At 27.3% G+C, this 25,691-nt stretch overlaps 3 protein-coding genes across 4 annotated transcripts; all 3 read right to left on the bottom strand.

Moving 5' to 3' along the window:
• Window positions 1-330: 330 nt before the first annotated feature.
• On the bottom strand, window positions 331-7,152 carry LOC101514714 (uncharacterized). 2 transcript variants are annotated; one of them, XM_012716176.3, is made up of 5 exons: window positions 6,375-7,152; window positions 5,811-6,173; window positions 5,307-5,522; window positions 979-2,967; window positions 331-852 (listed from the first exon to the last, which is right to left on the bottom strand). In XM_012716176.3, the coding sequence occupies exons 1-5, from the start codon at window positions 7,069-7,071 to the stop codon at window positions 515-517; spliced, it is 3,603 nt and encodes a 1,200-aa protein (XP_012571630.1). In that variant the 5' UTR covers window positions 7,072-7,152; the 3' UTR covers window positions 331-514. The 2 variants fall into 2 exon arrangements, with proteins under 2 accessions (XP_012571630.1, XP_073226066.1); XM_073369965.1 differs by lacking the exon at window positions 5,811-6,173.
• Window positions 7,153-13,962: 6,810 nt separating this feature from the next.
• Window positions 13,963-22,598, bottom strand: LOC101509434 (uncharacterized). The gene is made up of 5 exons (XM_004485858.4): window positions 21,854-22,598; window positions 21,173-21,541; window positions 19,197-19,415; window positions 14,487-16,478; window positions 13,963-14,360 (listed from the first exon to the last, which is right to left on the bottom strand). Exons 1-5 carry the CDS (start codon window positions 22,575-22,577, stop codon window positions 14,020-14,022), a joined length of 3,645 nt encoding a protein of 1,214 aa, XP_004485915.2. The 5' UTR covers window positions 22,578-22,598; the 3' UTR covers window positions 13,963-14,019.
• LOC113784343 (uncharacterized) lies at window positions 17,309-18,600 on the bottom strand. The gene is made up of 3 exons (XM_027330486.2): window positions 18,535-18,600; window positions 18,352-18,442; window positions 17,309-18,259 (listed from the first exon to the last, which is right to left on the bottom strand). The coding sequence occupies exons 2-3, from the start codon at window positions 18,364-18,366 to the stop codon at window positions 17,417-17,419; spliced, it is 858 nt and encodes a 285-aa protein (XP_027186287.1). The 5' UTR covers window positions 18,367-18,442; window positions 18,535-18,600; the 3' UTR covers window positions 17,309-17,416.
• Window positions 22,599-25,691: the final 3,093 nt, after the last annotated feature.

A 25,691-nucleotide genomic window follows, 5' to 3' on the forward strand; every position in this document is an offset into this window, starting at 1 on the left:
CAATGTTGATTGGCTACATGTATGTTCTCGTAAGCTTTGTAACTGTGATATGAAATTAATATGGTTAAAATTGAGTGTGATGTGAAATTAAATTTTATTGTGTCCATACATGAAAAAGAACAAGATCCATGTCAAAAGCCACCAAGTCTGCTCAGAAAATACCAAAACAACAACTTACATTAACAAACTCATAAACTCTATTACTAAACAACTGAGTCATTTAAATAAATTTAACAGTAAAATAAAGAAGTTCTTCCAACAACATGACTTATATGTTATATAAGATGTTCCATAACAAATTAATTCATAATAATTATGAAAAGAAGAAAATTAAAGAAGTACAATATATAAGGTTGGAGAGAATAAGAATTACTTATTTATTATTTTATATTACAATCAGATTCAAACACCATAGGGAAGTTAAAGGACAAGGGAGGTTTCAAAATACAGGCTCATGTGCTACTGCTAATCACAAATTCACAAGGATATTTTGATATTATCATTTCCTTTATCATTAGACGAATAAGGTCTTGATTTTGATCAATGATGCCGTAACATCTTTCATGTTAGTTCGCGCTTCAGGTGAATCTGCGCAACAACTCAAGCTCAAAGCCAAAATTGATGATATATGAGACACAATTTCGTCAATTCTTTTTCCATGTTGTTGGACTAAATTTGAATCCACAACTTCCATAACTGAATTTGGCATTGATTCACTAATCCAAGTTTTCAAAGTTAATTCTTCTGCAAACATTTCATCTGTTGGCCTCTTTCTTGTGAACATCTCCATAAGCATAATCCCATAACTATACACATCTCCTTTAATAGAAACTATACCCTTAGAACCATACTCTGCAATTTAATATTAGTTTACTAATTATCAAATCAAATATTCTCAAGCATAATAAAAATGACTATATTAAGAACTACTAAAATGTAGAAATTGAAAATGAAAGGAGATAAAAGAGAATAAATGACCTGGTGCAACATAGCCAAGAGTAGCCAAAGTCTTAGTATGAGTTTTAGACTGTCCTTCATCCAAGAGTTTAGAAATGCCAAAATCAGTGACATGTGCAACCATGTCTTCATCAAGTAACACATTACTAGGCTTCAAATCACAATGAACAACTGGTATTGAAGAACCATGATGAAGATACTCCAATGCAGATGCCACATCTATCATTATATTCAACCTTTGCAAGAAATCTAAACAATAGTTATAAGAATATAACCATTTCTCCACACTTCCATTTGACATAAACTCCATCACTAGAGATTTGAAATCAGCATTTGAACAACTATTGATAATCTGAACAAGATTTCGATGTCGAAGATTGCGCATTGCATTGCATTCTGCATCGAAACTCTTTGATGTTGCTTCGGAGTTTAAATCAATTACTTTAATTGCAACTGTTTCCCCACTCAAAAGCACCCCTTGATACACAGATCCAAAGCTTCCCTTTCCTAGTAAATTACTCTCATCAAATCCATTAGTTGCTTGGACAAGTTCATAATAAGAAATCCTTTTTGGAACCCCTAAATTAGTTGAACCATTTTCAAGTGGACTTTCAACTTTTTTCCTTTTATGCAGCCAAACTGTTGTGCATGCAACAACCAAAATGACTAACACAATTATTGGAACTATGCATTTGATTAATAACATCTTTGTCCTTGACTTTTTTCTAATTTGTTTATCACATGGAGGTACTTGCAAGCGAGGATTGCCACAAAGTGCTTCATTATGCAAGAATGATTGAGCTGCAAATTTTCTGAAAGGTCCTCCATCAGGAATCTCTCCTTGCAATCTATTGTATGAAAAATTTATGTATTTAAGATAAGAAAGTGACTCTAAGGATTTTGGAATGACACCTGTTATAAGATTTTGAGATAAGTCCAAGAAGCTCAAGCTTACCATTTCACCAATTGATGTTGGGATAGTTCCTTTCAATTTGTTATTTGCTAAGGAGAGAGTTTCTAAAGTTGTCAAGAAACTTATGGCTGAAGGAATGTTGCTTGAAATTTGATTTCTTGACAAATCTAATAGTACAAGAGCTCTCAAATTCTTAATCTCAGGTGGAATATTTCCAATGAAAGCATTAGAAGATAAGTTTACCTCTAAAATATCTTTGAGATACCAAAAGGATAAAGGTATCCTAGAGGTTAACCTATTAGATCCTATGTCAAACTTTCTAATAGAAGTCATATTTCCCAAACATGTTGGCAACACTCCTGAAAACATATTGTTTGTTAAATCCAATTCATTCAAATTCCTAATTTCACAAACCTCATTAACAATGGATCCCTGCAATGCATTGTAGCTAAGATTTAAAGACTGAAGTTTATGTAACCCTTTGATCGTGCTAGGGATTGATCCATTTAAATTATTCATACTCAGAGATAACCGAACCAGGCTGCTCATGTTTCCAATTTGTAGTGGAATATTGCCCTTAATTCCACAAGAATCCGCCCAAAAGTGTCCTATTGTTAAGTTTCCAATGGAGTTGGGCAGTTTTGATAGTAAACTATTCTCTGATACTTGAAGATATATGAGATATCTGCAACTTGTCAGTGAAGTAAAGAAGTTGATTTCAAGAGAATCATCTGTTGTCAAATTATTTCCAGCTACGTTGAGTAACATGAGGAATCTTAAATCTCCAAAAGAATTTGGTATAATCCCACTAAATTCATTCTCACTCAAGTCAAATTTAACAAGATTTGAAGCATTGGATATAGTATTTGGAATTCTTCCAACAAAGTTGTTTGCATACAAGTGTAGTTCTTGAAGGTTAGGAAGGCCAGATCCCATATTTGATGGAAGAATGCCTGAGAAAGAATTTAGTTGAAGAAGCAAGTATTCCAATGTTGAAATGTTGAAGAGTTTTGAAGGAATAGGTCCACTCAACCTGTTATTTCCCAGTTGTAGAACTTCAAGTTGGTCGAGATAGCTAATCTCATTTGGTATCGAACCTAAAATTAACATGATTTTTAAATTATATTTTATTATTATTTTATATTCACTAATATATTAAATTATAACGCGTAATGTATAGATTAATCTCCAGTTTAATTAAATCTTTCACGGGTGAACCACTTTTATAAATAGATAGATATTTATTTTGATGGCTTCGGATTTAGAATTTTTTTGGGAGGCAAGTAGAACTATTATAAAGATTTGGAAAATACCAATGGATAGCCTTTACACGAAATTAAAAGGAATTGATTCCATCATTTATTGTGAGAAGAGTCAGTGTTGGTGAATTTTATAACTACTCTAAATTCGAAGAGATAATGGGAGGAAGAGACACAAATGAAGAACCGTGAAAGAAAAATAAATGTGCAAGAAGTAGAGGGAGAGTGAGAGAGAACTTAAATCCGATGTGGTTAAAACTAATTAGATCATGTACACTTATTTAATTGAACGGTTAAATTAAATGCTACACCCTTGAGGGCCTTAATTAAGCTATCGCCTTTGTAGCCATCATATCATGTATAAGGAACTTTTATTCTGAACTTTTTAGGTTGAGTTACTTACTGGAATATTTATCGTATCTTTTAAATAAAAAAATTTAAATAATATAATTTTTTTTTGAAATAATATCTTTACAAATTCTAAAAATATTTTAAATAGAATTTCAAATATATATAAATTGAATTTAAATACACAGCATGTTTCTGCAATTAAATTTCACTTTAATTTTAGTCTTTTTAAAAAATTGTCTTCATTTAACATTACAACTTCAAAATAATTTTAATTTTGTCCATAAACATAATTTAAAAAATTGTTTTAATTTAACATTACAACTTCAAAACAATTTTAATTTTGTCCATAAATATAATTTTTAGCTAAAGTATATATAAATTGATGACGCTACAAACTTGACTAGAATTTTTTTAGCACAATTGTAATATTAGTTTTCCTATTTTTATTAAATCATAAAATTGATACTTTTATTTTAAAAATCGACAATTTTGATTTATTAATTTGATTTTTTAACTAAAAAAATGACGTGAAATATTTTAAATAACGTCACATATAATAAGATCATGTAGAATGATTAACGTCAATGAAATTGAAATAAAACACTGTAAAAATTTAATTTTTTTTATATTTTCAATTTAATTAATAATATATAAATAATTAATAAATATAAATAATTTTATATCGTAAAATTAAATGTCAAATCATTTAAAATATATTTATTTTTTAATTTAAAAATTTGAAAAAGAGATAAAAGATGTTGACTTTTAAAATAGAAGATCAATTCTATATCAAGAGAGTAAATCAGTAATTAAACTAATTTTTGCAAAATCTGTAAGCATTGGACTCTGCAAAATTCAAAACAAAAATCTCCAAAATCTCAAACAATGGGGTTATCAATCAAATAGAACAAAGCGGAATCGGCGTATGGTGGTGGCTCCCACTCTTGCAAGTGGTGTTGATATTGCAAGTGGTGTATGAGACAACCCAACGTTTACTAATTTCTTTTATTAAAAAAACTAGTAAAGTACCCGTGTTTTATACGTCATGGGTGTAATTTTCTTTTCGATAATACATAAAAAAAAAATCAATTAAAAAAATAATCTCTTATTTATATTATAAATGAATAATTTAATTTATTATAATTAATAATAAATAAATAAAATTGAAATTGAACATAAATTATAATACTTTATTTTTTTTTTCATTTTCAAACAAAATATATTTGATGAAAAATACAATAAATATTATAATTAATAAATTGTAAATATCTCGTATATTATTAATGATAAATATTTGTGTCGTGTTTTTTATATATCATATATAAATATATGTCTCGTGTTTTTTATGTATCAGTAGAATTTTTTTGTTGTTGTGCTTTTTAATATTTATCAATGATAAATATGTGTCCCGTGTTTTTTAATATACACCGGTCATAAAAAATTTGTCTTGTATTTTTTAGGTATGATTGACAAATATTTATTCTATTATTGTTACATGGCATGAAAGGCTATTGTAATCGAGAGTTTGTTAGAAAGGTACATAAAATCTAGTCAAAAAATTATTCTTTAATTAAAATCAAATTGTTTTTGCTTTTCTGAATGATTCGATTTTAATTAAAGTTGATTAATTATTTGAACTCGAATATTATTAGTCTAACTCTTCATTTTATTTATTATAATTTTTTTAGTACAACATTTTATCTATTACTTTAGTGATCTGAAACATCTTTATTTCACATTTTATACTCAGATATCAAATAGTAGTTGAGGTGAATGTATGTAAATTTTTAGCTAAATATAATGATGATAGAAATTTGAGTATATACCTGTAAAAAAGTTATCCGTTAAACTTAAATATTGTAATGTGCAGTTGCCAATGGATCGTGGAATGATTCCTTCAAAATGATTAGCATGTACAGAAAATATTGCAAGTTGAGGAAGTTGATGACACATCTCTTGTGGGAGACTTCCATTCAAATTGTTTTTGTCAAGGTCGACCACTATCAAAGATGAGATATTGAAGAGGGAAAATGGAATTTCACCTGTATATATATATATATATATATGTAATGTAAGATAATATATGATAGTATTTTCTTTGCCCCACAATAATAGAACTTGTTAAAAAAAGCTGTAAAAAAAAATTATGATAAAAATTGTCCTAAAAAAATTGATACATTTAATTTTATGGTGAAAATATTAATTATAAATGTTCTAACACGTAACTAATACTACCTACAATTGAATCAATAAAATTGATGTATTTGGCTTATATTATAACCTAAAATAGTAGATTTGGATGAAGAATTAAAAAACACTCAGTGTCTTACCTTCCAAGTTGTTGCCATAAAGATACAAATACTGAAGCTTAGTCAAGTTACCAATATCAGCTGGCAATGGTCCTTTGTCAAAATTATTGGAAGATAGTTCTAAATCTTCCAACTCTTTACAATTACGCCAAACAGTTGGTATCCGACCAGAAAGATCATTAGCAAAAAGATAGAGAAATCTAAGATTTGGAAGCCCTTCACAAACATTTGATGGAAGAATGCCAGACAGATTATTAAAACCAACATCTATTACTTGCAACGATGAGTTGTTGAACATTGATGATATGTTGCCAAATAGCATATTATATTCAAGGTTCGCTATTCTCAATTGTGTAAGACCACCAATTTCTTTCGGAATTTCTCCTATAGTTCAACATACACATAATTAATTCATATGCTTACTTTTTATATAAGATAATGTTTTTAGATTTTTTTTGTCCTTATTATAAATTAAGTCACATTTTAAGATTATATTAATTACTTATTTTATATTTATACTCCTATTCAATGTTCAATAAAATATATGTATTCCATGTAATGGTGTGACTTGTGAGTATATCATACCTGATAAGGAGTTATTAGATAAATGAATTTCTTCAAGTGAAGACATGTTGGAAATTGTTTTTGGTATGATTCCAGACAGCTTGTTATTTCTAATATCCAAAATCCTCAATTGATGAAGTTGACCAATAACATGTGGGATGGTTCCTTTGATTAAATTTGAACTCCAATCTAGGTACTCTAATATTGACAAATTGGATATTGATTGAGGAATAAATCCAACAATATTATTATGACCAATATCCAAATGTTGAAGTTTTGATAAATCCCCTATCCTTGAAGGAATTTCTCCAACAAAATCATTGTAGCTCAAGTTCAAAAACTTGAGTCTATGCAATTGAAGTAACTCTCGTGGCAACTCACCATGAAAATTATTGGCATGTAAATCAAGAACAACAAGGAAAGAAAGATTCCCTAGTTGAGGAGAAATAGTACCTTCAAGTCCCATGTTACTAAGATTCAATGCATTTACTCTACCATGATGTTCATCACAAGTGACACCAACCCAATTGCATGAAGAAGAAGAGATTGACCAATTACTAAGAATATGATAAGGGTCTAAGGTAATTGAGGATTTCAATGCAAGAAGCGAAAATTCATCGGTAGTGATGTTTTTGTGACTACTCAAAGCTACTAAGAAAGTGGAGAAGTAAAACAGTGAGACAGAGAGAATAGAGAGACAAGAATATAGTTTGGCCATTTTTAGTCTAAGAATCGGCGAGGATGTTATATATTATATTATATTATAGGATTAACTACTCTCCGAATCCTTGAACAACTTTTAAATAGCTCATTAAACTAAAAAAGAGGTATAATCAAGTCCTTGAACTAATATAACTTTTTATATTAGATCCTTTCGTTAATTTATCATTACTTAACGCACTTAACATTGTTATGTGTGATATGTCATTCACTTAATTTTTAAATAATTGTTATTGAATTTAGAAATATAACTATAACTATAACTTAATTGAAAAAGTTATATTAGTTTAGGACTTATTACAACATTTTTTAGTTTAAGTATTTAAAAATTCTAAAATAGTTCAGAGATTTATAGAATAATTAAACCTATATTATATTATATATGTATATATTTTTTATGCGTTGATGTGTATTTTAGAATAAACTACCATTTTTTTAGACAAAATTGATGTATTGTAAAATATATTAAAAAAAAAACTTCTTAACAAAACAAGACTATATTTCGATGTAGCTTAAAAAAATAATAAATCAACTTATATAATTTTTGTAAATATGATATCAAAAGAAAACATTTAAACAAAGGTGAAACAGATATAGCATAAGCCAAATTACAAAGACAATTTATTAAACGTCTAATCTTACTAGTGATGGTTAGTTTATGTCACTACTAATAGTTATTTTAGTTTATTTTCAACCACGACTTGTCTCGTGTATAATTATTTAATTTTATTAGTGAAAATTTATCTTATATATAATAGTTATTTTAAAAAAATTATGAGTGATAATTTGTCACATGCATTATAATTATTTTATAATTTTTTGTGATAATTTGTATTATGTTTGATAATTTAATTTCATCTATGACAAATTGACAATTTGGTTTGTACACGATAGTTATTTGAAAATGTTTATTAGTGTCAACTTGTTTAATTTCATTAATGACAACTTGTCATTTGTATAGTCACTATTTTATAATTTTGATTGGTCATTATATGTCTCATATATGATAGTTCAATCTTATCGAAAATAACTTATCAAGTGAATGATAGTTATTTTATAATTTTTTTAGTGTTAACTTGTCATGTGAATGATAGTTACCGTAAAAATTTATCTGCGATAATTTGTCTCGTATATGTTAATTCAATTTTATCATTGATAACTATTTATCCTGTTTATGATAATTATTTTAAAATTTTTATCAATGACAACTTCTTCCTCAAATGATAATTTAATCTCGTTAGTGACAACTTGTCTTGTATATGATAAGTATTTCTAAATTTTTAGAAACAACTTGTCTCTTATTTGATAATTCAATTTCATGAGCGGAAAATTATCCCAAATATATTAGTTATTTTAAAATATTTATATGTAATAATTTAGCCCAAATATGATATTTCAATTTCATTTAGTATAACTTATTATGTATATGATAGTGTTTATGTATAGATATTTTATAATTAATTGTTGTTGCTGGATAGCAAGAAAATAAATTTAATAGTAAATAAAGAAATTAGTATAATTTAATAGTAAACAAATAAATTTATTTATTTTTACTTTAAAGAAATAAGTTGATGTTAGATTAATTTTTTCTTTTGTTGGAAAAAAAACCTTTTCATCTTTATTTGACAAAAAAAAAATCATTTTTATAATTTTTTTCTCTGACTTTCTACTAAGTAATAATTACCCCCTATCTCTCTCTCTCTTTTCAAACGAAGATTTTTTCTCTTATCTTCTCCCAACCCCACTACCATGCCACCTTCTCCTTTCATTTTCGGTCAACTCAGGTTATCCCACACTAATATAAATCATCATTTTTACTTTCTCTCTTTTACATAACATACCAATTTATTTTTAAATTGGATAAATTTAAATTTTGAGATCCCCATCTTCTTTCTTATTTTTCGATCACCGTAACTTCATTTGTAGAAACTAAATCATTTTTTTGTAACCCACTTTTTTTTTCCATTTTATTAATAGCAATTTATTTTCCTTGATTTGTAACTTGGCAGTGTCTTTGATTCTATTGTTAAATTGTAGTTACCCTTTTTTTCTTTGTGTTAGCAATAATTTATCTTGGTTTGTGTTACTCATCAAGTTCTAATTTTTTTTTTAGCATATTTTGTTGATTGTGAGCAGCTTTATTTCCTATCAGCAATTTTATAATAAAAAAATTAAAAAAATGTATAAGTTAATTTAGATTAAAATATTTTAAAATTGATGAATTGTATAAGGACAATTATATATTTCAAACATCATGTTATTTATTATTATTAAGTAGTTAGATTAAATTGATGTGTTGACTAAAGTGAATGATATATTTCAAACATGTTATTTATTATTAAGTAGATTTTTCTTCAATCTACAAGAGTCAAAATAATTTTTCTTTCGTTGACGTTAAGAGTCAAGAGAAGTTAACTATTAAATTACGCGAGTCTTTCCGCGTTGTTGCTAGAAAACTTAGTTAAATGATAGTTTTTCAGGACACGTTTTAAGATTCATATCATAATAATATAGTACTCTGATTTATTGATGTGAGTTGGGAGTGATTTAAAAAAAAAAGGTTAGTTTTATTGATTATAATAATAAAATTAATTTTATTTAAATAATAATACATTAGTATAAAAAATATTTAATGTTGTACTACTATTATAAAATGATAAATAATTTGAGACTTAAAAAATGAAAAATAAAATATTTAAAATAAAATAGAGAGTAATATAATAATAAAAGAATATTAAAAATTTATGTGTTTCGCGTTTCAAAGTTTGGATTGTTGAGCGTGAAAGATCAAGGGTTTGGACCGGTGGTTTGCATTTTCGAATTTATAGTGGTGGTTTGCGTTTTTGAGTGAGGAAGATGAAAGTTTTTGGATTCGTGGTTTGCGTTTTCGAGTTTCTGGTGGTGATTTGTGTTTCTGAGCAAGGAAGATGAAGACTTTAGCTAGAAGAAGAATGGAAAAAAGATTTTTTAGGCGCAGTTTCGCTATATCTCGTTTTTTAAATTTTATAATTTTTTTTATAGACTATTGTTAAGAAAAACATTATCTAAGATACTCCAATTATTTTATTAAGACCTTAGACACCGCTTTTTAGAAAAATATTGTCTAAAGTTTATCAATTTTTTTTATAAGATCTTAGACACCACTTGATAAGAAAAACGTTCTCTAAATTATACCAATTTTTTTTAATAAGACATTCCACAAAGTTTAAAAAAAATCTTATATAAGATTCACCTATTTTTTATTATGAAATATAGGAAATCGCTTATCATGTTTACGGAGCTATATAAAAGTTCCAACATACAACAACAACTCTTTTTAAAAAAACCACCATAAATTGTATTTCAATTTTCTTTAAAGGCACTTTTGAAGGTGGGGGTTCAATGCATGAAATTAGAATAGCCTCAAGAACTCTTGGAAAATTTATATCCTATTTCAAGGATGGGATCAAAAGCAGTGAGGGAACTTCTTCCCTAATTAGGGAATATAAGGCCATGAATAATTCAAAGAAAAATCAAGAATTCTTTGCAACCATTTGGACATAGTTGTTGGTGGGATGTGGCCAAGTCCTAAAATTATTTGGTGTGTTATCATTTTTAAAACAAGAGCAAGATATAAGAAGACCATGTGATTTGTAAGGAGCTACCTTCTTCAAAAAACGATCACCATCCCATACAATAGAAGTAGAGGGATGAAGAGAAGTGACATTCCACGACATAATTAAGGTTTATGTTACTAAGACTGCTAGGATGAAGAAGAGAATGAGAAAGTAGTGAGTAATTGTTTTTTTTTTATTTTTTTTATTAAGAAGCAAAGAATAATTCAAAGAAAAATCCAGAATTCAGATAATATGGAAGAGCAAGGAGAGCAAGGTAAATTGATTGTTTCTATTTATGAGGAAAATATGAGTTGATAAGATTAGAAACCATAGTTTAAAGGTTTTGGGATTTACGGTTGAGTAAATTGCTTGTCGCTCAAATTATAACTGGTTAGTAATTGGCTCGCGCCACATCATCTCATGTGTATGAATCTATTAATGTGACGCATAAGACATTTGTTTACGTCTTAAAATATTTTTAATTAGTTAGCTGAAAAACGACAAGCGAGTCTAATTGGAAACAATTGAAGCAATTGTGCAGTAAATGGAAATTAATCAAGGAAAAATGAGTCAAGTCTTACTTAGTTTTACCAAGTATTATTTGATTTACTTAATCAATTTTAGTTCAAATTTGGTGTGAACCTATAATTTGCCTCGTTAGCAACCAATTTCACTAAATTTGTTAAGAAATATCAAGCGAGAGACAAATAAATGAGAATGAGACGACTATTTTCTAGGAATCGTGATAAGGAGAAAGACAATAATGCAAGACAATATACCAAGTCATACAACGTGGAAATTGCATTGCAAACAACAACAATAAACACCACACAAAATAGTCGATTAATGCATTTAAGGTACCATCTTTAGTTGGTCAAGAGTCGTGGCTTATAGAATTTAGATTTTGACATTTAATTTATAAATACCGATTATATTAATCATTTTAGAAAGTTATCAATCAATCAATCAAAATCTATCTTTTATTTGCAATTTATCTTTACTTTACACAGATTATGTTTTATGGTACCTGGAGGATAAATATCGCCTTCACATAGTCTCATTATCAATTGAGCCTTTAACCGGTTAATATATTGGTCATTTTAAATGCTTCTCAAGAAATATATAAATGACAACAATTTATAGAACATCTAAAGTGTTTTCTTTCATCCTCATTGTCTCACCCTCCTTATTATTCAACTTCTAATTTGTTTTAACACACATTTTACTACTATTATTATTACTATTTAGCCAGCATACTCTCATCCTCCCTCACCCATGCTCCTTATTATTCCACTTCTAATTTGTTTTAACACACATTTTACTATTATTATTACTATTTAACATCTAATATTATGTATAACTATTCATGTGCCATGAGTTACAAATTAAAGTAAATTAATATTAGTTAATCGACACTCATTGCTCTTCCATAATTATTGGTAATAATTTTACTATGGTTTTAACTCCAATTAAAATATTGGTCTTTTTAAATGCTTATCAAGAAATATATAAATGACAACCATTTGTGGAAGTTATTTTGTATCATGTATTGCTTATGCTTATTTTGAAATTGAAAGATAATGACACATACACTTTAGTATCTATGCAACTTTTCTATTATAATTTGTGTTAGATTGATTGTCGATAATTGTGTAATTGTTTGCATCTAATTTGTGGTTCTTTGTATGTTTGTGTTACATGCTTTTAGATAAGCAAAACGTGTAAGAATTTATGGTGCAGATACATCAATGTTTTTGATAGATATATTTCATTTCGGAGTATGTTGTGTCATCAAATATATTTTTCAGATATACCTAATGCACCTATTAAATTTTAGTGATATAATGGATAAGTTATATAATATTATATGATGACAACTATACTATCTTTCTCACATCATCTTTAGACACACAAAGTCAAATAGTATAACACATACCTCTCTAGATGTAACACATAACTCTCAAAGTTTACTCGGATGAAGAATAATAAATAATTAATATTATCTCACATTTTTTTTCTACAATTTTTTAATGTCCTCCAACTAAATATTTCACAGTATCATCATGGTGAAAAAAAAAATCATTTTTTTAATAAAAAAGTAGTTCATTTTTAATGAGGTCTATAAAATATTTTATAATTATCTTTTAAAATGTTTATATGCAATTTTATTAAAAAAAACCACAAGCTAGGATGATGCTATCTCACTATTAATTTTGCTATATAAGTTTTCTTTTGACAAATCTATGCTATTCTATTTCTTCAAACAATATCTGTTAGTGGGTGGTCAATATCTCTACAATCAGTGCTTTATTAAAAACAAAATTGAAACTTCAATATTTAATTTGCCGTTATATTTTTTTTAATAAATATTATTATTGCATTGCTTGTGTTTCCTCTAATTCTTTCACAACCCCACTTTTTCCTCTATACAATCCAATTATTTTCAAATAAGTAGATAGAGTTGGAAAATTAGTATTTTGAACATATTCTACCCATTTTCTTAGTTTTCTCAAAACATTGATTGTTGTTCGTTATAATATTATTTTTACAAGTATATTTGATCTCATCTACGACATGAATGTATAGTGGCCTTCCCAAAAAAAAAAATTATACATATTCAACTTGTGTTATTATTGTGTATTCAAGAAATTTAGAAATATGTGTCGTTTAATAGATAAAAGAATAATGTTTAACATTTAGATTCAAAAATTATTTGTTGATTTTTTTAAATAGATATTTTATGTTGTCAAAATTTTAAAAAATATTACCTATTTTAACTATTTAGAATGTATAGTGGCCTTCCAAAAGACAAAAAAAAAAATTATACATATTCAACTTCATAGTAGTGTTATTATTGTGTATTCAAGAAATTTAAAAATATGTGTCGTTTAATAGTTTAAAGAATAATGTTTAACATTTAGATTAAAAAATTATTTGTTGATTTTTTTAAATAGATATTTTATGTTGTCAAAATTTTAAAAAATATTACCTATTTGAACTATTTAGAAGTCTAATAATCAAAATGAATATCAAAAGACAAAATTATAAAAATATGACAATAAATTTAGATTTGTTGTAGAGGTAACTGCTTCTAGAGGTATATCTTTGCTTTACTTAATATATTTTACTTGGCATTATTATATTTGTGAATGAATTATTAGAAGAACATAGAACAAAATCAAGAAAAAGAATTAGACGATTGCCAAGAAGAAGATAAATATCCAATTTTGAGAAGTTCAAACTTTATCTTCTAAATATCCAAATATCATTGGCAATAAAGGACCAAGAAGAGGTTTCAAAGTACTATTATGGTAATGTGCGATTTATTATTCACTTGGTAATTTTATTTCTCACCGTACGAATAAGGTCTTGATTTTGATTAAAGATGTCATTACATCTTTCATATTAATTCGTGCTTCAGGTGAATCTTCACAACACCTTAATGCTAAACCCAAAATAGATGTTACATGAACTGAAATTTCGTCAATTCTTTTTCCATGTTGTTGGACTAAATTTGAATCCACAACTTCCACAACTGAATTTGGCATTGATTCACTAATCCAAGTTTTCAAAGTTAATTCTTCTGCAAACATTTCATCTGTTGGTCTCTTTCTTGTGAACATCTCCATAAGCATAATCCCATAACTATAAACATCTCCTTTAATAGAAACTATACCCTTAGAACCATACTCTGCAATTTAATATTAGTTTACTAATTATCAAATCAAATATTCTCAAACATAATAAAAATGACTATATTAAGAACTACTAAAATGTAGAAATTGAAAATGAAAGGAGATAAAAGAGAATAAATGACCTGGTGCAACATAGCCAAGAGTAGCCAAAGTCTTAGTATGAGTTTTAGACTGTCCTTCATCCAAGAGTTTAGAAATGCCAAAATCAGTGACATGTGCAACCATGTCTTCATCAAGTAACACATTACTAGGCTTCAAATCACAATGAACAACTGGTATTGAAGAACCATGATGAAGATACTCCAATGCAGATGCCACATCTATCATTATATTCAACCTTTGCAAGAAATCTAAACAATAGTTATAAGAGTATAACCATTTCTCCACACTTCCATTTGACATAAACTCCATCACAAGAGATTTGAAATCAGCATTTGAACAACTATTGATAATTTGAACAAGATTTCGATGTCGAAGATTGCGCATTGCATCGCATTCTGCATCGAAACTCTTTGATGTTGCTTCAGAGTTTAAATTAATTACTTTAATTGCAACTGTTTCCCCACTCGAAAGCACACCTTGATACACAGATCCAAAGCCTCCCTTTCCAAGTAAATTACTCTCATCAAATCCATTGGTTGCTTGCACAAGTTCATAATAGGAAATCCTTTTTGGAACCCCTAGATTAGTTGATAAATCACTTTCAATTGGATTTTCAACTTTTTTCCTTTTATGCAGCCAAACTTTTATGCATACAACAATCAAAATGGGCAACATAATTATAGGCAATAAGCATAAGATTAATTTCTTTGACATTGACTTTTTCTTAGTTTGTTTATCACATGGAGGTACTTGTAATTTTGGACTTCCACAAAGGGCTTCATTATGCATAAAAGATTGAGCTGTGAAATTTATGAAAGGTCCTCCATCAGGAATCTCTCCTTGCAATCTATTGTATGAAAAATTGACGTGTTTAAGATAAGAAAGTGACTCTAAGGATTTTGGAATGACACCTGTTATAAGATTTTGAGATAAGTCCAAGAAGCTCAAGCTTACCATTTCACCAATTGATGTTGGGATAGTTCCTTGCAATTTGTTATTTGCTAAGGAGAGAGTTTCTAAAGTTGTCAAGAAACTTATGGTTGAAGGAATGTTGCTTGAAATTTGATTTCTTGATAAATCTAATAGTACAAGAGCTCTCAAATTATTGACCTCAGGTGGAAGATTTCCAATGAAAGTATTGGAGGATAAGTTTACCTCTAAAATATCTCTGAGATACCAAAAGGAGGAAGGTATCTTAGAGGTTAACCTATTAGATCCTATGTCAAGCTTTCTAAGAGAAGTCATATTTCCCAAACATGTTGGTAACACTCCTGAAAACTTATTGTTTGTTAAATTCAATTCACTCAAAATCCTAATTTCACAAACCTCATCAATGATGGATCCTTGCAGTTCATTGTAGTCAAGATCCAAAGACTGAAGTTTATCTAATCCTTTAATTGTGCTAGGGATTGGTCCATTTAAATGATTCCTACTCAGAGATAATTGAATCAAGTTGCTCATGTTTCCGATTTCAAGTGGAATGTTTCCTTTAATTCCACAAGAATTTGCCCAAAAGTATTCTAAAGTTAAGTTTCCAATGGACTTGGGAAGTTTTGATGGCAAACTATTCTCTGACACTTCAAGATATGTGAGATATCTGCATCTTGTCATTGAAGTGAGAAAATTGAATTCAAGAGAATCGTCTATTAATGTCAAATTATTGCCACCTAAGATGAGTGATTCAAGGAAACTTAAATCTCCAAAAGCATTTGGTATAATCCCATTGAATTGATTGACACTCAAGTCAATTATAAGAAGATTTGAAGCATTGGATATAGTATTTGGAATTCTTCCAACAAAGTTGTTTGCATACATATGTAGTTCTTGAAGGTTAGGAAGACCAAATCCCATATTTGATGGAAGCATCCCTGAGAGAGAATTTAGTTCAAGATGCAAGTATTCCAATGTTGAAATGTTGAAGAGTTTTGAAGGAATAGGTCCACTCAAACTGTTATTTCCCAATTGTAGAAGCTCAAGTTGATTGAGATTGCCAATATTCATTGGTATCAAACCTAAAAGCATATATCATGGAGAAAGTAAGTATATGATGAAACATGGCGGCAAATGAAATAGGATTTGAATTGCATGCGGTCAAAAGTGAATGAATTATAAAATTAATAAAAACTATAAAATTTGGGATTTTGATGCATATATCCTCTTTTTTTTTTTTTTATTCCCTATCTACCCTACTTTGAAACAATATTCCTGAAATGCCCTACTTTTTCGTTCCTTCAGGAACTCGTTCCCTGGGGAAGCGACCTCTTGAAGAGGAAATTTTGCAATGTTAACAGGGGGTCGTTTCCTGGGGAAGCGACCTCCCACTGGATTTTTTTTTTTTTTTTTGTTATATTTTAAAGTTACTTTATTATTAAAATTATTAATTTAATTATTTAAAAAATAAAATACTAATATTAAATTACAATAAAATATAGTAATAAATTATAAATAAAATTTATATTTTAATTATTATTATTATTATTATTATTATTATCATTATTATTATTATAATAAATAATTATTATAGGTATAATTAAAAATTATTATAATTAAAGTGATTAAATAAATAAATTAAATGATAATAAAAATTAAATAATGATAACAATTAAATGAAAAGAAATTTATATTGATAACATGAAAATAAAATGAAATACATTAAATTATTAATTTAATTATTTAAAAAATAAAAATACTAATAATTAATTAAAAATACGTTAATAATTAATTATTAATAAATGTTATATTTTAATTATTGTTATTATTATAATAAATAACTATTATACTTTTAATTAAAAATTATTATACTTAAAATGATATTAAAAATTAAATAATAATAACAATTAAATGAAAAGAAATTGATATTGATAACTTGAAAACGAAATGAAATACATTAAATTAATAATAAAAAAGTACATCAATCAAATTTGAAAAAACAAAATACATTAAATTTATATCAATGATGTCCACCTAAATGACCCCCAATCCCACATGTACGATGTCGCCGAACTCGTCTAGCTCTCTGAACAAGTTGCGGTTCTTCCGGTTCATCGTCATTTTGATCATTTTCTTCAATGTAAGCTGTAGATGGATTAGAACCACTGCCACCTGGTTCCATTACATTTTGGGATTGTTGATTATACATTGAATCAAATACAGCATATGCCGACTCAGGAGTTGTGCACTGAGTTCCAAACAAATTATAGAGAAGCCCATCTTCTGTCGGATAACCGGGTGTTGGTATTTCTGGCACCGACGGAACGTAATACTGAGATGGTGGTGGATCATAAAATGGAACTTCAGTAGCGACGTGTATATGAGGTGATGATGAAGACGGTCCTGCTGTGTATTGGTGTTGTGGGGTTGATTGGGAGGTCGATTGCACACGAGGATATGACGGCGGTTGTAAACGGGGATCACGAAGATATTGTTCTACAGATATAAACAATTTGGTGTGTTGTCTAAACCAAATCATATATTCTGTGCTATGACATAAAACACCTTGTACGATGTTACCTTGCAACACGTAATTATGGCGCTCATTCCAATGGTTTATTTCTTCCCTCCAAACCCAAGTCCAATTATCATCAATCCCACGCCTCATGTCGACCTCGTGATACGATTTCATGTCCTCTGGTGGTTGTGGTATTTGTTGATGTAAACCAAACTGGAGTGTGACCCTATCTGTATGATGTTTTTCAACAATATGATAACAGAGTAGATAAGTACATGCACTCCAAGTGGCCCTATCTTCTTCTGAAACTTCATGTTGGAACCCGAGATAAGGTCTCCAATAAAACTGACATGTAAAAAATAAGCTAAAGTAATTATAACAAGTATAAATAATAAAATATTTAAAAAAATTCAAATAAATGTGATTTAATATATTACTTCCTCAACCATCATGTGATCAATTGTTTTTCGATATCCTTCTACGTCGTTATGAGGAACTTTAGCAAAATTTAGACCACCAGAATTAAACCTGTCGAATATAATAAAAATAAAAATGTAATAAAATTATTAATATGGTAAGCAATTGGTTTTTTAAAAAAAATATAAAAATAATATAGTTACCTCTGTGCAAGTGGAAATATCCATGGTTTGGGAGATTCAGGAGCGACACAAGACAAACGATACCATGCCCAGTTTTATTTAATCACTTTAATTATAATAATTTTTAATTATACCTATAATAATTATTTATTATAATAATAATAATAATAATAATAATGATAATAATAATAATAATAATAATAATAATTAAAATATAAATTTTATTTATAATTTATTACTATATTTTATTGTAATTTAATATTAGTATTTTATTTTTTAAATAATTAAATTAATAATTTTAATAATAAAGTAACTTTAAAATATAACAAAAAAAAAAAATAAAACCCAGTGGGAGGTCGCTTCCCCAGGAAACGACCCCCTGTTAACATTGCAAAATTTCCTCTTCAAGAGGTCGCTTCCCCAGGGAACGACTTCCTGAAGGAACGAAAAAGTAGGGCATTTCAGGAATATTGTTTCAAAGTAGGGTAGATAGAGAATAAAAAAAAAAAAAGAGGATATATGCATCAAAATCCCATAAAATTTATTTGAAACTTTTTATTTTATTTATTGATAGTCCACATGAAACTTTTTTGTTTCACATTACACATTTGGATATCTAAAGTAGTTAGGTGAATGTGTAATTTTCCAAGTAAATATATGAAGATAGAAAATTGAGGGTATACCTGTAAAAAAGTTGTTTTGTAAATTTAATATAAGTAGTGATGTGCAGTTGCCAATAGATTGTGGAATGCTTCCACCAAAATGATTAAGGAATAGAGAAAACGATTCAAGTTGAGGAAGTTGATGACACATCTCATTTGGGAGACTTCCGTTTAAATTATTTGCATCAAGGTTGATCTCTCTCAAAGAAGAGATGCTGAAGAGTGAAGATGGAATTTCACCTGTAATATGTAACATAAATATAAAATGAGAATTCTTTAATATCAATTAAAAAAATACTTGGTAACGATATTTATAAGACAAAATAAAACAAAATTGAAGTCACTTAATAAATTAATATATAAATAGATGTGAAAAAATAATGTAACTTCAATTGTAAAAACAAAAAAATTGCAAATGGGAGAGAGGACAATGTTATTTACGAAGCACTAGACTCCTAGTATACACATTTTCGTTTTGTCCGTTAGCTTTCAATTTCCACTCTCAATTAATAGTGATAGTGACAATGCTAAATTTTTTTCTTTTCCAAAACTTATTATGACTCAAACATTGGTAAGTACTAACTTATTCAATTAATATAAGAAGATAATATATAAAAATGTTTTATATATAAAAAATACGAGAATTTTTTTAATTTATGTGAATATTATTTATATTGTATAAAATATTTTTTAAAATATTATTTAACTCAAAACGGTCCAATCCCGATTCAATCTCAATCAAACCATTTAACTTTAAAAAGGTTATTTTCATCGATCCAATGACCAGTCGCATTTTAATTATCTTATCCTATACTATGCGCCTTTAAAATATTTTTTATACTGTACCCAGTTCCGAAGTTAGTTAAAATCATTCATCATTGCAACGCAAGTGTGGGACCTCAAAGCAATGATTTTTCTCTTTAATTTTCCAAGTTTATTTTTCTAGTATTTTTTTTCTTCAAATATTTTACCCAATCTCATAAAAAATGTTATTTTAGAAAAAAGTATTTATAAATAAATTTCATTATGATACTATTTTAAATTTTTATATAAATGTTCAATAATTATGATATAACAACTTATAAAATATTATTACATATATTAATAATAAAGAGTTGGAAAAATTGATAGTTTAATAAAATATTTTTTATTTTAATTATTATATTTTTTTTAATTATGCGAATTTTTTTAAACGAATTCATTGTAATATATGGAAGAAGTACTTATATATTTGTTTATGCTTATGATTTCCTTTAAGCTTATTAATTCTTTAATTCTTCGCAAATCCTTTTTTTTTTGTAAGCAGATATATTCTTATTTATTGTTGAGTTTGATAGAAAATAATACCATTATTAAATTATTACTACAATATACTTACTATACAAATTCATAATCAATTAAATGACATCCACAAAATTTATTAGCAATATTTACGACACTAACACATTGATAATATAATATTTTAAAAAATATATAAATGATTAAATATAAATATGTTTCAGTATTAAAACTTGAACATACTTTGAATGTAAAATGTCAAATATTATAAATAAAAAAATAAACAAAAATCAAATATCACATAAATAATAGAAATTAAAACTATTAGAGTTTTGGAGAAGGGGACGAGCTAGAACCCACCCTTAATACTTTTAATTTCATCTCTTACTCTTTCTTTAAATATAACTTTACTTGAAAAAATAATTTCTTAGCTCTCACTTGAAACTTTTTTTATCCCTTAATATAAATTTATTTTTAAATTACTATATTGTTAATTACTTTATACAAAAAATAAACCTAATTAATTTTTTTAGTGTCATTATTTAATTAAAATATGAAATAAATGATGAAAAAAATGTTAACAGACTAATTAATTTATTAATATATGTAAAAGTGTTAAATAGTAATTATAATTTATTTGATGCAAAAAAGAATAAAAATAGATGTGGCATTGAAAAAGAAAAACAACAATAATTATTGTGATGGAGAAAATATCTTACCTTCCAAGTTGATGGTAGAAAGATACAAAGATTGAAGATTGGTCAAGTTTCCAATGTCAGCTGGCAACGGTCCTTTGTCAAAATTATTGAAAGATAGTTCTAAATCTTCCAACTCTTTACAATTACGCCAAACAGTTGGCATCTCACCAGAAATATCATTTCTATAAAGATATAGTACTCTAAGCTTTGGAACCCCTTCACATACATTTCTTGGAAGTTTTCCTGTTAGATTATTAAAACCAAGCGCCAACTTTTGCAACGATGAGCTGTTCAACATTAATGTCGACATTATGTTGCCATATAGTACATTATATTGAAGGTTCACTATTCTCAATTCTGTGAGATCACCTATTCCTTTTGGAATTTCTCCTTCAAATCAACAACAAACCACATTTAGTTACCATGTAATAAAGTAAATAGAATACATTTATACTTTTAGTTTTATACTGATATTCAATTAATACATTTTTAGAATAGTTGTTTAATAATTTTGTAAGAATTAGAAAAAATTGATTTGATTTACTGAAATTAAAAATAAAATTACAAAATTTTATAGGACTAAAAATTTATTTAATATTTGGTATATATTGTGGACCCTAGCATGAAAGAGACCTAAAGAAAAGTTAACCAAACTCAATCACAAGCATGTTGTGGTGTAAATATATGTAATGGTGTTCATACCTGATAAGGAGTTATTAGATAAATGAATTTCTTCAAGTGAAGACATGTTGGAAATTGTTTTTGGTATGATTCCAGACAGCTTGTTATTTCTAATATCCAAAATCCTCAATTGATGAAGTTGACCAATAACATGTGGGATGGTTCCTTTGATTAAATTTGAACTCCAATCTAGGTACTCTAATATTGACAAATTGGATATTGATTGAGGAATAAATCCAACAATATTATTATGACCAATATCCAAATGTTGAAGTTTTGATAAATCCCCTATCCTTGAAGGAATTTCTCCAACAAAATCATTGTAGCTCAAGTTCAAAAACTTGAGTCTATGCAATTGAAGTAACTCTCGTGGCAACTCACCATGAAAATTATTGGCATGTAAATCAAGAACAACAAGGAAAGAAAGATTCCCTAGTTGAGGAGAAATAGTACCTTCAAGTCCCATGTTACTAAGATTCAATGCATTTACTCTACCATGATGTTCATCACAAGTGACACCAACCCAATTGCATGAAGAAGAAGAGATTGACCAATTACTAAGAATATGATAAGGGTCTAAGGTAATTGAGGATTTCAATGCAAGAAGTGAAAATTCATCGGTTATGTTATTAGTACTACCTATAGCTACTAAGCAAGTGAGGAAGTAAAATAGAGAAAGAGAGAGAATACAGAGACAAGAGTCACGAGAGTATAGTTTGGCCATTTTCAACACGAGTCTAAGCATCACCAAGGATATAATATAATATTAATATTAATACTATATTTATAAGCTTACGTTTTCTTTCTTTTTTCCTTTACAATTAAATTTTTTTAATTTATTATTTCTATTTACAAGAAGACTCTTTATTTTTTCAATGACTATTTACAAGAGTCAAGAGAATATGACTTTTTTAACTATGCGTGTGTGATATGTATTTCCGCGTTGTTGTAGTTGAAAACTTTAGTCAAATAATGCTGCTATTATAATGATAGTATTTTAATTAATTATTTACTAGTGAAGTGACATTATTTAGTTACTAACTACTTAACTGTTTTATGTTGTGAATGCTATATTAATCCTTGTCCTTTATTTATCTGAAAATGTGCTGCTGTAGCTAAATCGAAGAACTTTAGAAGCAGCAAAACAAGTTCGAAGACAAGATGAAAAAAAAACGTTTTTCTTAAAATTTAGGTCACCATTTAACTCAATCTTATAAAATTGATTTGTAAAATGAGTACTAGTAATTATAGATATAGGTAAATTTATAAACTCAGTCACTTAAATCAATCTAATTTGTATTTTAATTCAACCCATTTAAATTTAGATCGAAGAAAAATAACACATTTTAAATTGTGAAGGAAATAAAAAATATAATAAAATCAATTCATTGATGTGAATATATATATATATATATATATATATATATATATATATATCTTTATTTATTTACTATTGATATATAGGTAAAATTCAGTTGCTAGACTATATTTGAGAATTTGTTGTTAATTTAATTAATTTAAGTGTTTGTTGTATTTTAAATATTAAATGATACGTTGTGATATAGTTTTATTATTTTTTAGATGTTTAAGTATTTAAATTTAATTATACTTTTTTAAAATAAAAAAAAAAATTATTTTTTTATTACTCTTCATTTGAACTCAATCTACTCGTAATCAAATTGATTTGGTTCGAGTTTAATGAAAAAAATCATAAATTAACCGTTCAACCAACTCATATAAAAAGGATATATTTAAATATTAGATTTGGCAACAAAAAAAAAAATCCAATTCAACCGTATACACTCCCAAAAGTGAATATTGCATTTGCATCCACTTTTTTTCTATGGAAATATTGCACCTACTTTTAGAAACAATTTTAAGATATTTTATTCAATCTAAAACTCTTACCAGTTTTATTTTCATAAATAATAATTTTTTTAAATGTTGTCAAACTATGTTAAAACACATTAGCAATATTTTAGAATATACCGCTGATAAAATAAAATAAAAAAGTTAAATTTATAACATTTTAAAAAAATTGTTACTAATCTCCATAAACAACAAGAAATATGTGCATTTTTCTTTTACAAAAAGAAATACTATGTGAACTATGTTAACATATTTTAATTTGATTTAGTAGTGAAAAGATAGATATTATATTTAACGGTTTTTAAATTAATTTTCACTAATACTATTAAAAAAAATAATTAAAAATTCATTTGTAAGCGTTGAATGAATCATAAGATATATCTTATTATTGGATTGAATCTCTTCAACCTAAATTTACATTACAATAAAAAATGTTATGTATTCATATGTAACTAATTAATTTGTAATATAAATTAAAAAAAAAATAGTAATAAATTAGGGATCAGGGAAACAAAGTTGTTAATTGTCTAACCTATATGTCGGCAACCTTCCAAGTAATAAAATACTAAAATGCAGATATTGGAAGTCAAATTTATAATCAACTATTTCAAGTCTAAGTGAAGTCGTTGAAATCCAAATCAATCAAATCTAACAAGAAAATCTAAAATTGAAAACTTTCATTCCCATTCCCATTTAGTGATGACATTTCTTCTTTGTTTTTGTTGTAATATAAGCTTTGGTTACCTCAATTTTTGAAACAATATGCAATTCCATATCAATTTGAGTACACTTGTTATGGTCTCATCATGTGTGGAAGCAATAGAAACTATTGCTTTGGAGAATGGAGGTCTAGTACAATTTGTCAACCAATTTCATCACAATTCACACATGTAACCACTTTTTAGCAACAAAATATACGAAAAAACAACGGAAATGTGAATAAAACAATTTGCACAAAATATTTATATTTAGTATTTACAACCAAGTTTAGGTGATCAATAATATAATTTTTCACCTTACTTTTAAACTCGGTTTGTGCTATGAAAGTTAGAGACTAATCTCTTACTTTTAAACTCGATTTGTGCTCCGAAAATTAAAGGCTAATAATCTATTGAAATACAAAAATTCATTTACATATTTAAATAGATGCTATTTCACAAGTACTATCCTAAAATCGAATATGCTACAAGATGATCGAGATACCTAATTATCTACCAACCATGTAGCGTGCTTGCTTGGTTCCATGTGGGAACACTCAAACTTGAGTTTGCAATGGTCAAATATGATTTTGACCATGCTTAATGATGTTTGGTTCCCTAATCAATTCTAAGCTAAAGCAACTATTTGTAGCTTTCGCTTTGAGTTTGAATCGATTTTTACTTTTTGTAAAAAAAATTCTACATGTTGATTTTTTTTTTTATAATTATATACTTAAATATCCAAACAACATGAATGAATGAAAACCATTTTTACACGAATAAATTTAAATATAAACCATTTTACATTCAATTTATTATTATCCTAAATTAATACATTCAAAATCAATTTTCATCGTCATAAACCACCAAACACAAATGAATCATCTCCTTCCTCCTGAACAAGAATAATTAAGAAAGAATGATGTTTGAATTTAAGTGTGAGTGGATAGGATTCTTATATATAAAACATATGACTCATACTTAATAATTTAATGTCAGATGTGATGTTCAGGTCTCTCGAAGGTCCTCATCACTAGTCTGTCGTCACTCCCTAATAAATGGAGAAAAGTAGAGAGATTGATGTGGAGGGAATTCAAGTTTGTGACATTACTTTGGTAGTGATTCTCAAAACATGAACAAATTGATCAGTATAAAACACACAAAGAGCTATTGTAAGAGGACATCAAGCAAGCACATGATGAAAGAAAAAACACAGTAAGCTGGCATATGATGAAGGTAGGACACAGCTCATACCCAATCACCTAAGAGTAGCACATGCCATAAAATTGGAC

Source organism: Cicer arietinum, chromosome 1 (assembly GCF_000331145.2).
Source record: "Cicer arietinum cultivar CDC Frontier isolate Library 1 chromosome 1, Cicar.CDCFrontier_v2.0, whole genome shotgun sequence".
Classification (NCBI taxonomy): Eukaryota; Viridiplantae; Streptophyta; class Magnoliopsida; order Fabales; family Fabaceae; genus Cicer; species Cicer arietinum.